Source organism: Ranitomeya imitator, chromosome 1 (genome assembly GCF_032444005.1).
Source record: "Ranitomeya imitator isolate aRanImi1 chromosome 1, aRanImi1.pri, whole genome shotgun sequence".
NCBI classification, from domain to species: Eukaryota; Metazoa; Chordata; class Amphibia; order Anura; family Dendrobatidae; genus Ranitomeya; species Ranitomeya imitator.
Window position 1 is genome coordinate 1,044,024,707 of NC_091282.1, and position 16,023 is coordinate 1,044,040,729.

The 16,023-nt window shown below is 44.1% G+C and overlaps 1 protein-coding gene across 3 annotated transcripts in view; it reads right to left on the minus strand.

The window, feature by feature from the left end:
* Nucleotides 1-2,312: 2,312 nt before the first annotated feature.
* TMEM154 (transmembrane protein 154) overlaps nt 2,313-16,023 on the minus strand; it is an 86,607-nt gene continuing 72,896 nt past the window's right edge. For 2 of the 3 annotated variants that reach the window (XR_011316974.1, XM_069744072.1), the window contains exon 7: nt 4,031-4,621. Coding sequence is in view for 2 of the 3 variants with exons in the window: in XM_069744072.1 (XP_069600173.1) it covers nt 4,589-4,621 (33 nt within the window). In the remaining variant the exon portion in view is untranslated. Of the gene's footprint in view, nt 4,622-16,023 lie in introns of all 3 variants that reach the window. The other variant, XM_069744073.1, reaches the window with a different exon arrangement.

Below are 16,023 nucleotides of genomic sequence, written 5' to 3' on the forward strand. Positions count from 1 at the left end.
TAAGTTAATATCATTATTTTACATGATAGGTTTCCTTTAAGTTGGTCTAGGCAGATAATGTCATTGACCGACACTGGGAAACTTTAAAAACTCAATTTGGAGCACAACAGAGGGCAGAGGACCCAGGGGAAGGATACTCAGGGCAGGTGTGTAACAATTTCTTTGACATTTGGTAGAGTTTTATAGAACTTTTATCTTACTACATTCATTAATCCTAGCAAGATGGTTTCAACAAAGGCTGTTTGATGGCAGCTTCTCCAATAATGTTATCTTAGTTTTCCTAGTTTTCCACTATAAGTTATATCTGCGGTATGAAAATACAAAGCCATGAGGATGAGCTCCCCTACTACTATTTCCCTTACAATCCCTACAATTTTCAATGATGGGAGGGAGGAGAAAACGTGGGTAATTGTTGTTTTTGGTTTTAATTTGATGCTACCGTTAAAGCTTATTTTATATTTGACTAGCTGAAGAGCCCAACGTTGCCCGGGCATAGTAACTAACTGTGGTTAGTTATAGCAAATTATAGTAATTATCCTCCATCCCATAGTCCCGTGCCCATATACCCATCATACGTATCCTCCATCCCATAGTCCTGTGCCCATATACCCATCATACGTATCCTCCATCCCATAGTCCCGTGCCCATATATCCGTCACACATCCTCCATCCCATAGTCCCGTGCCAATATTTCCATCATACATATCCTCCATCTCATAGTCCCGTGCCCATATACCCATCACACATCCTCCATCCCATAGTTCCGTGCTCATATAACCATTCTGACATAATCTTCGCCATGGCAACCATTCTGACATCATGGTCACCATGGCAACCTATTATGACATCATTGTCACCATGGCAACCATTATGACATAACCGTCACCATTGCAACCTATTATGACATCATCATTGCCATGGCAACCATTATGACATCATCTTTGCCATGGCAACCTTTATTACATCATTGTCACCATGGCAACCATTATGACATCATCATCATCGATACACACATACATACACAAATACACTCGTTTTTATATATATATAGAAGATTAACCTATTGCACAGCAATTTATATTGCTACATTGACTTATATCAAAAATATTATATATAGAATGGTTTCTTTTTTAGTCGAATCATCCATTTATTACTCTATTTCATTGGCTTGTATACTTTAAAGGTTTTTGTAATTCTAAAAATGTTAAATTAAACATTCTTTAAAAAATAAATGATAGTTAAGATTTTTTATGGACACACTTCCTAACTTTAAGGAACCATAAAGATTATAAGTGATACATATCTAGAGCTCACACAAGTCATATTAATATATTCTTAGAATTTACCGTGAGCTATATGGTAATAAATACAGTCCCAATAACCTGTACATGTTTCTTTAGCTTCCAAAATATCACACACGTTTTCAATTTTTTTTCAAGTGAAGGCTGTCTTTGCAATTCAGAACAGGATAAGTTGCCCAAACTCATCAGTAGGGTAAATGAAATTGGGCTTTCTAACATACCCTTTAACCATCATGAAGCTGTGATGAACTCTCATCCACCAAATAAACTGTTTCCAGTACAATTATTTGTTGGTAAATCCATTGATGGTGGAAATCATCTTGCTGGGCCCTCAAGTTCTCCATCATACTTAACCTAATACGGTGATTAGGGTCTGTTCTTATCAAATGTATCTTATAACCCCTTGCCTATCCCTTTCTGTTATCAGAAGCTCCATTTAGGACCTAAGCCCCATCAAAACCTGATAAAATAGATCCAATTTATCACACCGCCATTTATGCCATTTATTATAATATTGTTCTCATTCTATGTGCGATGAGACAAAATGTTTGAGGAAGATATTGTGACATCTTCATGATGACTCGAATGGAAGCACGGGGGTGAATCTGACAAAGACATTTATCAGATAATACTTTTTTTCCCTTGTTATAAACAAGCACATTATCAACATCCTGGAACAGGGAAATTCATGTACTGCATCAAAGGAGCAATGGATCATACCATAAGTGGATGACGTGTGTAAGCCTGTAACATATGGGATGTCATTTATCACTGCCAGCGTGGAAGGAATGAGCCAAACACATTTTCTACCTAATTTGTCAACCCATAATACTGTAATGAGATGGATCCTTGCAGCAGTGTCAGCCGAAGCTTCAGAACGGCAGCTTTCAGATTTTCTTTTTGTGTCACATCTTATAATTTTTCTTTGTCTTGTTGAGAGGTATAACTTTGTTTCAGCTAGTATTAATTGCAAATGAAAACTATACAGTAATATGTTAACATAAACATCAATTTGCAGTATAAAAATGTAGACATTTTATTACTTTCCATCAATTTTCCAACACTTACAAACTGGCCTGTTTTATTCCCAGAACAAAAAAAAAACTTTGTCCCACAGGTTTATTAAAGCTGTATAAAATAATTGTAAGTTGTGTAAAAAGTTTATCATGTATGTTTCACTAGTTGTAATCAAATATCTTTATTTATTACTTTTATTACTCTTATTATTTTATGTCTCAAAAACTTTTGGTTTTGTGATCTCCAATTTTAATAGCTATATATTATTATATAAAGGCCATACACATATGATTGCTAAAGGCAAAGTGTCCATTCAGCCATTGGCTATATGTCACAACTCGCCATACACACTGTCATTCAGCTTGGTGGAGAAAGCCGCTGCCAAGCAACTCTGGCTGCAGCTTATGTCATGACAAAAGGGTCAGGCATTCAAATTCAAAATGGCCAACCCTTTTCTCTCTCAACATCATGTGTCTGGCGAGATTTGGGAGGCTGCTATAAACATTAGGCCATCTAACCCTACTGATATAGGCTTGTTTGGCTGACTTTAGTTTAATGTGTATGGGGACCTTTAAAGAGAACCTGTCATGTAAAATAACACGCCTCGCTGCTGGAAGGAAATTAACTTTAATCACCCTCGGCAGCATTTGCCGGGAGGAAACGTACTTTATTCCCCCCAGCAGGCTAACTCTTTCAGTCATAGTGGTGGCATCGGCATGGTTTCAGACACCATTCTGTATATAGAGAGCAGCGGCTGTAACCGCACCCCCAGCACTGACTGACAGCCGGCCGGCCCTAATGATGAGCTGCTGTCAGTCAGTGCTGGGGGTATGGTTACAGACGTCGCTCTCTATGCACAGAATGGCAACTGAAACCGTACCGATGCCACCACTATGACTGAAAGAATGAGCCTGCTGAGGGAATAAAGTTAATTTCCTCCCGGCAGTGGGGCTCTCGGTGCTGGCACCGAACAGTGTCAGAATGCTATCATCTGCAGATTAACCCTATATTCATTTTAATCCTACTTTAATATTTTACACTAAGATTATAATGGCAGTGTCCATGATCAGCTATTGAAGAACCTATATATTGTCTTTGCACGGGGGGTCTTCAGATGTCTCTGACTACCCCAGGTGCCAGTCAATTTGGGTGCATGTGTAGGGAAGGTTTAAAAGGAGTTGGTTCACAGAAAATAACGATAGTCCTAACACATAATGTTCTATTAAATATTCCTGGTCGACAATGACAATGTAAGTATAAGCATGTCATCAGCTCACTAGGTTATGCAGTGGAGAACATTGGCATAAGACTACAGGGTAGATTATGTGAGTAGCACTTGGCACTGGAACATCGGTGACCACGTACATGACTACTGAAGTGTGTTGGCTTGTATGTGCTTTGGTTTGACATATTACAGAATGGATAGATATACTGGTAGATGGGACTGGAAATCAGTGACCGATAACTTTACCAAAGGTGCTTATGGAATGTTCTCCAGACATGTTGAAGCTTTCCTTTACCTAGGGAAAAGATTCAATTTGCTGCTCTAGCATCTAAATCATCTTCACATTGGCTCGTTTGTAGGCCCTTGGCATCGGGCACTCTGGGCAACTAATGCATCTTTACAGCTCCATAACTTCATTGTAAAGTTTGTGAGAGACCGGAGTGGGTTGAAAGATGAGTAATTGTGACAGAGAACACTGTACAGTCTATAACATCATTGTACAGGATTTATATACAGGGGACAAGAGACCGCATTATTACAGTATGTGGCCTGTGGCCAGAGTAGACAACTCCAAGCAGAAGTCGTCACCCGCAGAGAAATAGATTTATGATCTGTAGCTGAAATTAAAGGTAAAGCTCTGACTATTGAAGACTATTTATCATTTCCTCTGTCACTCATATAATTCTTACAAGATTATTGTCCACAGTGGTTACTTAACTCTTTTCCCTTTTATACTTTCTTGTTCATTTTTCATAAAGTGATGATGTACGACAGCTCATGATATATGAATTTTTTCTAGAGACATTCCTTAATAGTTCTAGCTGGAGCGGAGTCAGTTTTCCATGAAGAACTGTATTTTTCTTTTCTTTCATACATCTGTTTTGGAGATTCTCAGTCTTTTTTCTGAATTATCAAATTCATGTGGCATGATTTGTACAAATATTACAAAAGCTATTTTGAAAAAAAAAATCTAAAATGTTGTACTGATATTTTCTGAGGTTTCGTATCATGAGATAATATCCACTTGCGGATGGAGAGATGAAGGCTAGGCTCTATGAATAAGCATCATGTATCCGTTCTGCAAAACAAATAGACATACATTGATTGGTAACAGCAATGCAAATGTTTGTTAGTACACAACACAGGTGTACTTAGAAAACTAGTGAAATGTCAGTCCAAACTATGTAACATGGAACTGGAATATCTACATCAAACTTAAATTTTACATACAATTGTGTGAAAAAGTGTTTGCCCCCTTCCTGATTTCCCATTCTTTTGCATGTTTGTCACATTTAAATGTTTCAGATCATCACAAACAAATGCAAATATTAGACAAATATAGAGCGCCCCCAAGGGCGGCAGGGTACTCGGAGCCGGGCCCTTCGGTTTTCGAGGGGGATGTCACGGTGGCTGACCCGGTCCGTGGCCCTAGGGGCATCTGTTGATAAAAGAGGGGAAAGGTATTTAAAGGGATAATGTTCGTGATGCCACCTGTGGTATTCGGTCAGGGTGACCGACGATGCTTAGGGGTCCGCCGGGGTGGTGTTATGGCAGCTAGATGGTATACCTTCCCACAGGTGAAGTATGTCCCCAGGGCTTCCCGAAGTGTAGATGATGGATGGTGTGAGGCGCAGTGAAGAACGAGGACACAAGGGTGCAGTCTCTTTACCTTTTTACTGAAGGTTCAGCATCCACAGTCCAGAGCACCAGATCACAGGGCAGGCAGAGTCCAGCCAGTCTGAAGGCAAATCCAGAGTCCCCTTATCCAGATGGAAATCAGTAGCCTTCCTTTAGCACCTGAGTGTTGTAGTACCTCCCTACTGTGCGTCTCGGTAAGGTCCTCACAACTGATGTTGGTGTTTTTGATGTTATGTCTTTCTCTCTGTCCCCCTGACGGTAAGGATAGGACAAACCCGTATGACTGATGGCCTGAGGCTTTTTACAGGGACACTATCACGCCCCGGCCCCCACTGTTGCCGCCGTGCCTCCTGGGTGTAAGGTCGGGCAACTAATATGGAACTACCTGTCCTGCCGGTCTCTGGAGCCAGGCTTGGAGACGATGACTCCCTCGGTGTTCAGGCTACCGGCTTCTGCACCTCAGAAAGGAGGCAGCCTTTTACAGGGCAGAACTCCTTCTGGTTTCCTCTCCTTTTGCTATGACTTCGTTTCTCACTCTCAGCAACGCAATTCCCTTCAATGTCTCTTTCTTAGGATGCTGCCGCATTAGTAAGCAGGCGCAGCTCCGTGGCCTTCTGTCTAGGCCTCTGACAGGATCCCATCCCTGTCAGGGACCCTCTCTGTCAGCAGCTATTAGATGCTCTTCCTCCCTCTCTGTCTGCCTGACAGGTGCTGCCTGGGTGAAGCCCAGTCAGCTTCTGCCTAACTTCCTATCCAGACCACCAGTTTTACCTAATTGTGAGGAGTGCCCTAATAGACAGGAGCATGGTTCCCCCTGGCGGACTGGAGTGTGAAGTGTGTTGTGTGGTTTGTGATACCTGGTAAAGTGATCTCCTTTATTGCCTTCAGACATAACACCACTCCCCCTGGTGGAAGAATGACATTACTGCAACGACCAGGACCCTGGGGCACTGCAAATATAACACAAGTAACCCCAAAATACAGTTTTTTAATGAAGGCCTTTATTATTAAGGGAAAATTAAATCCAAACCTACAGGGCCCTGCAAAGATGAGTCGGCCAAAATTCCTCCAGAGCGTTGGTAAAGACTCATTGTCAGTTATCGTAAATGCTTGGGTGGCCTGTTGTGAATTCTGTGGCAGAGTTCACTCCTGTGGTCACAAGTGGTACTTCGGCTGATTCTCTCTGGGATCTTCCGTTTGTGGAGGAAAGTGGTACTGCAGCTTCTGAGTTTCCTCCCTCAGGTGATCTGGTGAGCTCGTTAGCTTCTTCTCTACTTAACTCCACCTGATGCTTTGATCTATGCTTCCTGTCAATGTTTCAGTGTGGGACTTGTTTTTTCCCTGGATCATTCCTGTGGCCTGCTGCTCTGCAAAGCTAAGTTTTGCTTATGTTATTTTGTTGCTATTTTTCTGTCCAGCTTGCTTTATTGGTTTTTCTCGCCTGCTGGAAGCTCTGAGACGCAGAGGGACCACCTCCGTACCGTTAGTCGGTGCGGAGGGTCTTTTTGTCCCCTCTGCGTGGTTTTTTATAGGTTTTTGTGCTGACCGCAAAGTTATCTTCCCTATCCTCGTTCTGTTCAGCTAGTCGGGCCTCACTTTGCTAAATCTGTTTCATCTCTATGTTTGTGTTTTCATCTTGCTCACAGTCATTATATGTGGGGGGCTGCCTTTTCCTTTGGGGAATTTCTCTGAGGCAAGGTAGGCTTATTTTTCTATCTTCAGGATTAGCTAGTTTCTCAGGCTGTGACGAGGCGCCTAGGTTCTGGTCAGGAGCGCTCCACGGCTACCTTTAGTGTGGTTTGATAGGCTTAGGGATTGCGGTCTGCAGAGTTCCCACGTCTCAGAGCTCGTTCTATTATTTTGGGTTATTGTCAGTTCACTGAATGTGCTCTGACCTCCATGTCCATTGTGATTCTGAATTGCCTTTCATAACAGTACAGGAAGCCAAAAGTGCTAATGATTCTCAATAGAGGGAAAAAAGAAGTTCTGAGACCATTTTTTTTTCTTTGCACTGTGTTTTGTCTTTTTTTTCCCTAGACATTTGGGTGGTTCAGGACACAGGTGTAGCAATGGACATTAAAGGTCTGTCTTCATGTGTGGATCAGCTCACGGCAAGAGTTCAAAATATTCAAGATTTTGTGGTCCAGAATTCTTTGCTTGAACCGAGAATTCCTATTCCAGATTTGTTTTTTGGAGATAGAACTAAATTTCTGAGTTTCAAAAATAATTGTAAACTATTTCTGGCTTTGAAACCTCGCTCTTCTGGTGACCCAATTCAACAGGTTAGGATCGTCATTTCTTTTTTGCGCGGCGACCCTCAGGACTGGGCGTTTTCTCTTGCGTCAGGAGATCCTGCATTGAGTAATATCGATGCGTTTTTCCTGGCGCTTGGGTTGCTGTACGATGAGCCTAATTCAGTGGATCAGGCAGAAAAAAATTTGCTGGCTCTTTGTCAGGCTCAGGATGAGATAGAGGTATATTGTCAGAAATTTAGAAAGTGGTCAGTGCTCACTCAATGGAATGAATCTGCGCTGGCAGCAATATTCAGAAAGGGTCTCTCTGAAGCCCTTAAGGATGTCATGGTGGGATTTCCTATGCCTGCTGGTTTGAATGAGTCTATGTCTTTGGCCATTCAGATCGGTCGACGCTTGCGTGAGCGTAAACCTGTGCACCATTTGGCGGTATTACCTGAGCTTAAACCTTAGCCTATGCAGTGTGATAGGACCTTGACCAGAGTTGAACGGCAAGAACATAGACGTCTGAATGGTCTGTGTTTCTACTGTGGTGATTCCACTCATGCTATCTCTGATTGTCCTAAGCGCACTAAGCGGTTCGCTAGGTCTGCCACCATTGGTACTGTACAGTCAAAATTTCTTCTGTCCGTTACCTTGATATGCTCTTTGTCATCATATTCTGTCATGGCATTTGTGGATTCAGGCGCTGCCCTGAATTTGATGGACTTGGAATATGCTAAGCGTTGTGGGTTTTTCTTGGAGCCCTTGCAGTGTCCTATTCCATTGAGAGGAATTGATGCTACGCCTTTGGCCAAGAATAAGCCTCAATACTGGACCCAGCTGACCATGTGCATGGCTCCTGCACATCAGGAGGTTATTCGCTTTCTGGTGTTGCATAATCTGCATGATGTGGTCGTGTTGGGGTTGCCATGGCTACAAGCCCATAATCCAGTATTAGATTGGAAATCCATGTCGGTGTCCAGCTGGGGTTGTCAGGGGGTACATGGTGATGTTCCATTTCTGTCAATTTCGTCATCCACTCCTTCTGAGGTCCCAGAGTTCTTGTCTGATTACCGGGATGTATTTGATGAGCCCAAGTCCAATACCCTACCTCCGCATAGGGATTGTGATTGTGCTATCAATTTGATTCCTGGTAGTAAATTCCCAAAAGGTCGATTGTTTAATTTGTCCGTGCCTGAGCACACCGCTATGCGCAGTTATGTGAAGGAATCCCTGGAGAAGGGGCATATTCGCCCGTCATCGTCGCCATTAGGAGCAGGGTTCTTTTTTGTAGCCAAGAAGGATGGTTCGCTGAGACCTTGTATAGATTACCGCCTTCTTAATAAGATCACGGTTAAATTTCAGTACCCCTTGCCATTGTTATCTGATCTGTTTGCTCGGATTAAGGGGGCTAGTTGGTTCACAAAGATAGATCTTCGTGGTGCGTATAATCTGGTGCGAATTAAGCAAGGTGATGAATGGAAAACTGCATTTAATACGCCCGAGGGTCATTTTGAGTATCTCGTGATGCCGTTCGGACTTGCCAATGCTCCATCAGTGTTTCAGTCCTTTATGCATGACATCTTCCGAGAGTACCTGGATAAATTCCTGATTGTGTACTTGGATGACATTTTGATCTTCTCGGATGATTGGAAGTCTCATGTGAAGCAGGTCAGAACGGTTTTTCAGGTCCTGCGTGCTAATTCCTTGTTTGTGAAGGGATCAAAGTGTCTCTTTGGTGTGCAGAAGGTTTCATTTTTGGGGTTCATCTTTTCCCCTTCTACTATCGAGATGGATCCTGTTAAGGTCCAAGCCATCCATGATTGGACTCAGCCGACATCTCTGAAAAGTCTGCAAAAGTTCCTGGGCTTTGCTAATTTTTATCGTCGCTTCATCTGCAATTTTTCTAGTATTGCTAAACCATTGACCGATTTGATCAAGAAGGGTGCTGATGTGGTCAATTGGTCTTCTGCTGCTGTGGAAGCTTTTCAAGAGTTGAAGCGTCGTTTTTCTTCTGCCCCTGTGTTGTGTCAACCAGATGTTTCTCTTCCGTTCCAGGTCGAGGTTGATGCTTCTGAGATTGGAGCAGGGGCTGTTTTGTCGCAGAGAGGTTCTGGTTGCTCAGTGATGAAACCATGCGCTTTCTTTTCCAGGAAGTTTTCGCCTGCTGAGCGTAATTATGATGTGGGCAACCGAGAGTTGCTGGCCATGAAGTGGGCATTCGAGGAGTGGCGTCATTGGCTTGAAGGAGCTAAGCATCGCGTGGTGGTATTGACTGATCATAAGAACTTGACTTATCTCGAGTCTGCCAAGCGCTTGAATCCTAGACAAGCTCGTTGGTCGTTGTTTTTTGCCCGTTTTGACTTTGTGATTTTGTACCTTCCGGGCTCTAAAAATGTGAAGGCGGATGCTCTGTCTAGGAGTTTTGTACCCGACTCTCCGGGTTTATCTGAGCCGGCGGGTATCCTCAAGGAAGGAGTAATTGTGTCTGCCATCTCCCCTGATTTGCGGCTGGTGCTGCAAAAATTTCAGGCTAATAAACCTGATCGTTGCCCAGCGGAGAAACTGTTTGTCCCTGATAGGTGGACGAATAGAGTTATCTCTGAACTTCATTGTTCGGTGTTGGCTGGTCATCCTGGAATCTTTGGTACCAGAGAGTTAGTGGCTAGATCCTTTTGGTGGCCCTCTCTGTCGCGGGATGTGCGTGCTTTTGTGCAGTCCTGTGGGATTTGTGCTCGGGCTAAGCCCTGCTGTTCTCGTGCCAGTGGGTTGCTTTTGCCCTTGCCGGTCCCGAAGAGGCCTTGGACACATATCTCTATGGATTTTATTTCTGACCTTCCCGTTTCTCAAAAGATGTCAGTCATTTGGGTGGTCTGTGATCGCTTTTCTAAGATGGTCCATCTGGTACCCTTGTCTAAATTGCCTTCCTCCTCTGATTTGGTGCCTTTGTTCTTCCAGCATGTGGTTCGTTTGCATGGCATTCCAGAGAATATTGTTTCTGACAGAGGTTCCCAGTTTGTTTCGAGGTTTTGGCGAGCCTTTTGTGGTAGGATGGGCATTGACTTGTCTTTTTCCTCGGCTTTCCATCCTCAGACTAATGGCCAGACCGAGCGAACCAATCAGACCTTGGAAACATATCTGAGGTGCTTTGTTTCTGCTGATCAGGATGACTGGGTGTCCTTTTTGCCTTTGGCTGAGTTCGCCCTTAATAATCGGGCCAGCTCGGCTACCTTGGTTTCACCGTTTTTCTGCAATTCTGGGTTCCATCCTCGTTTCTCTTCTGGACAGGTTGAGTCTTCGGACTGTCCTGGTGTGGATACTGTGGTGGACAGGTTGCAGCAGATTTGGACTCAGGTAGTGGACAATTTGACCTTGTCCCAGGAGAAGGCTCAACTTTTCGCTAATCGCAGACGCCGTGTGGGTCCCCGACTTCGTGTTGGGGATCTGGTTTGGTTATCTTCTCGTCATATTCCTATGAAGGTTTCCTCTCCTAAGTTTAAACCTCGTTTTATTGGTCTGTATAGGAATTCTGAGGTTCTTAATCCTGTGTCTTTTCGTCTGACCCTTCCAGATTCTTTTCCCATACATAACGTATTCCATAGGTCATTGTTGCGGAGATACGTGGCACCTATGGTTCCATCTGTTGAGCCTCCTGCCCCGGTTTTGGTGGAGGGGGAATTGGAGTATATTGTGGAGAAGATTTTGGATTCTCGTGTTTCAAGACGGAAACTCCAGTATCTGGTTAAATGGAAGGGTTATGCTCAGGAGGATAATTCCTGGGTTTTTGCCTCTGATGTCCATGCTCCCGATCTTGTTCGTGCCTTTCATGTGGCTCATCCTGGTCGGCCTGGGGGCTCTGGTGAGGGTTCGGTGACCCCTCCTCAAGGGGGGGGTACTGTTGTGAATTCTGTGGCAGAGTTCACTCCTGTGGTCACAAGTGGTACTTCGGCTGATTCTCTCTGGGATCTTCCGTTTGTGGAGGAAAGTGGTACTGCAGCTTCTGAGTTTCCTCCCTCAGGTGATCTGGTGAGCTCGTTAGCTTCTTCTCTACTTAACTCCACCTGATGCTTTGATCTATGCTTCCTGTCAATGTTTCAGTGTGGGACTTGTTTTTTCCCTGGATCATTCCTGTGGCCTGCTGCTCTGCAAAGCTAAGTTTTGCTTATGTTATTTTGTTGCTATTTTTCTGTCCAGCTTGCTTTATTGGTTTTTCTCGCCTGCTGGAAGCTCTGAGACGCAGAGGGACCACCTCCGTACCGTTAGTCGGTGCGGAGGGTCTTTTTGTCCCCTCTGCGTGGTTTTTTATAGGTTTTTGTGCTGACCGCAAAGTTATCTTCCCTATCCTTGTTCTGTTCAGCTAGTCGGGCCTCACTTTGCTAAATCTGTTTCATCTCTATGTTTGTGTTTTCATCTTGCTCACAGTCATTATATGTGGGGGGCTGCCTTTTCCTTTGGGGAATTTCTCTGAGGCAAGGTAGGCTTATTTTTCTATCGTCAGGATTAGCTAGTTTCTCAGGCTGTGACGAGGCGCCTAGGTTCTGGTCAGGAGCGCTCCACGGCTACCTTTAGTGTGGTTTGATAGGCTTAGGGATTGCGGTCTGCAGAGTTCCCACGTCTCAGAGCTCGTTCTATTATTTTGGGTTATTGTCAGTTCACTGAATGTGCTCTGACCTCCATGTCCATTGTGATTCTGAATTGCCTTTCATAACAGTGGCCCAACCAGTTATTAGGTTTAGAGGGCAATCACTTTTTCACACAGGACCCTCTAGGTTTGGATTTTTTTTCCCTTAATAATAAAGACCTCCATTTAAAAACTTCATTTTGTGTTTACTTGTGTTATCTTTGTCTAATATTTATATTTGTTTGGGGATCTGAAAGTGTGACAAACATGCAAAAGAATAGGAAATCAGGAAAGGGGCAAACTGTAGTTATTACTTTATTTGAAGAACATTTCTCTCTTTGAATAGAATTATAAGGCCACGTGCACACGCTTAGTATCTTACCTCAGCATTTGTAAGCCAAAACCAGGAGGAGAACAATCAGAAGAAAAGTAACACGTCACGAGAAGAAAAGAAACACTTCAACACTCCTGCATTTTTCACCCACTTTTGGTTTTGGCTTACAAATATTGACCAAATACTGAACATGCCCTAATAATTCTATTAACTGGTTAAATGGGTTGTCCAGTCCAAATTGATAAGTCTGCAGTCACTCTTGTCTGTGTGACTGCAGACTTATGAATCCCCCCCAGCACATGCACGGTGTGTTGCGAGGATTCGCCGGTGTCTGAACAGGGACCGGAGGGTATGTATGAGTTATACATTATCCCGGCCAGAGCCCATCTACTGTGCGCAGCCTTGCTCCAAACACCTGTGACGCAACCGTCCAGTGGGCGTGGTCGACTGGAGGCAGGGCCGCACTCCATACTCTCAGAAGCACATTCTACTGAAGTGGATTGCGGTGCACAGACCGGTCGGGTTCGTCCTCGGCAATACACGCTGCGGTCAATCAGAAGCCATCCGCTGACATCAGCGTGCACGTAACTGGGGGCACATGGCAGTAACATCATTCGCTCCTGTCGATTGCACTCTGAAGTCAGCTGCTGGCTTTAGAAGAAGACACCGTGTGGTGCGGGAATGGAGGGAAGGTGAGTATAATGGGATTTTTTTCTATACATTAAAGGGAACCTGTCACCCCGTTTTTTGAGATTGAGATATAAATACTGTTAAATAGGGCCTGCGCTGTGCGTTACTATAGTGTATGTAGTGTACCCTGATTCCCCATGTATGCCGAGAAATACATTACCAAAGTCGGCGTTTTCGCCTGTCAATCAGGCTGGTCTGGTCAGGTGGGCGTGTTCACAGCGTTCTTTTCTTCCCCAGGTTTCCGTTGGTGGCGTAGTGGTGTGCGCATGTCCAAGGTCCGGATTCCCTGTGCCCACGTGAAGACACAGCGCGCGATCTGCGCTGTCATTCCTTTCATCGGTGCGGGCGGCCATCTTCCTGGGGCCGCGCGTGCGCAGATGTAGTGCTCTGCTGCACGGGGCTTCAGGAAAATGGCCGCGGGATGCCGCGTGTGCGCAGAAGAGATCGCGGCGGCCATTTTCCCAAAGCCGAGTTTGCATCTCGGCTTTGGGAAAATGGCCGCCGCGATCTCTTCTGCGCACGCGCGGCATCCCGCGGCCATTTTCCTGAAGCCCCGTGCAGCAGAGCACTACATCTGCGCACGCGCGGCCCCAGGAAGATGGCCGCCCGCACCGATGAAAGGAATGACAGCGCAGATCGCGCGCTGTGTCTTCACGTGGGCACAGGGAATCCGGACCTTGGACATGCGCACACCACTACGCCACCAACGGAAACCTGGGGAAGAAAAGAACGCTGTGAACACGCCCACCTGACCAGACCAGCCTGATTGACAGGCGAAAACGCCGACTTTGGTAATGTATTTCTCGGCATACATGCGGAATCAGGGTACACTACATACACCATAGTAACGCACAGCACAGGCCCTATTTAACAGTATTTATATCTCAATCTCAAAAAACGGGGTGACAGGTTCCCTTTAAAGAACAGTGGCAGAACAGGGTACATATACCAGGATGGAGGATATATTCAGGTGCTTCTCACAAAATTAGAATATCATCAAAAAGTTAATTTATTTCAGTTCTTCAATGCAAAAAGTGAAACTCATATATTATATAGGGTCATTATAAACAGAGTGATCTATTTCAAGTGTTTATTTCTGTTAATGTTGATGATTATGGCTTACAGCCAATGAAAGCTTAAAAGTCATTATCTCAGTAAATTGGAATACTTTATAACACCAGCTTGAAAAATTATTTTAAAATCCAAAATGTTGGCCTACTGAAATGTATGTTCAGTAAATGCACTCAACACTTGGTCGGTGCTCCTTTTGCATCAATTAGGCCTCTTTCATATATCAATTATTTTGCCGTCAGTCACAATCTGTTGGCTTGACAGATCGACGGATCCGTCGCATATTGTGAAAAACTGATGCAACGGATCTTTTTTTTTTGACGGATCCGACTAGCAGATCAGGCTAATTGGATCGGAGCATGCTCAGTTAAAAAAAAACGGAATCCGTCGACGGATTCCATCATTTGGCTTCCATTCTAGAAAACGACGGACGGCGACGGATCTGTCGCTGTCCGTTTTTTCGACGTACACAAAAAACGTTACTTTGTCCGTTGTCTCCAGCCACCGGACAAACAATTTTCAACGTATCCGGCGAACGACGGATGAAACGTGAGGCAATCTGTCGCTAATACAAGTCTATGAGAAAAAAACGGATCCGGCGGCATCAGTCACCAGATCCGTTTTTTACAAAATTCGACGGATTGTGACTGATGGCAAAAAACTGATGTGTGAAAGGGGCCTTAGTGCAACAATGTGGCATGGCATGAAGGCAATCAGCCTGTGGCACTGCTGAGGTGTTATGGAAGCCCAGGTTGCTTTGATAGCAGACTTCAGCTCATCAGCATTGTTGGGTCGGGTGTCTCTTATCTTCCTCTTGGGGTTAAGGTCAGGTGAGTTTGCTGGCCAATCAAGCACAGCGATACTGTTGTTTTTAAACCATTTCCATTTGGCAATGACAACCACAGAGGTCTGCTGCAGACCCCTGGTTGTCATGCCGACCTGCAGTCATGTGATGCTGTTACCGATGGGCGGAGCAAGTGACGCTCTTCCTGTAAGCGCGAGTTAAATACTGCTGTCAGACATTGACAGTGGCATTTAACTAGTTAACAGCAGCGGGTGCATCGCGATTCCACCCATTGCTGTTGCAGGTACATATTAGCTGTATAGATCTGCTGTTATGTGCCCAGAAAGGTACGGGCTCAGCGTCGGAGCCCACACCAAACAGGGGGAATTCGACATGTGCGTTCACTGCTAGAAATTGTATATAGGGAGCCAGATGTGATCGGGGTTAGCTTTCTCAGCTCTGCTACATGCTACATCTAAGAGCTCTGATTGTGTCAGAACGGCTGCACCCAGTAATTTAAGTGATACATCGTTGGATTCAGCTACTCTTTGCCTATATCAGGCAGCTCTAAGATGAGGTAGTAAAAACCTGCTGACAGATTTCCCTTCCCTTTCTTGTAATAATCATGCCAGCATCTAAATCATTAATGTTTATATTAATATATTTTTTTATTAAAGAGAATCTTTAAATCGATGGTCTGTTATGCACCACTATCATTTATCTTTCCTTTGCCTTTGCTCAAACTCCAATACAGTAGAAAATACATCTGTGCTATTCTAATCTGTTCCTTGGCTTTCTTGTAAGCTAATCTATTTCCATCAGCACAATGACCTTGCGGCTAGACAACAAGGTTATATATGTATATCTTTTTGATGGGCAAGTTTGAATTTGATGTTCGTGCCTGTGTTTGCATCCTGTGTAATACATGTGTCGATCACTCCGGAGAAAGAAGCTAGTACATCAGAAATGCTGAACTAACAGTGCAAGTAAAAGGATTGTGTTACTGACTCATGTTTGAGACTGGAGTAGTAAATATGTCTCCAAATCCAGAAACAAGATTTAAATGAAAGCTTGACACTAAAGATGAACTGATTGAACATATTTTTAG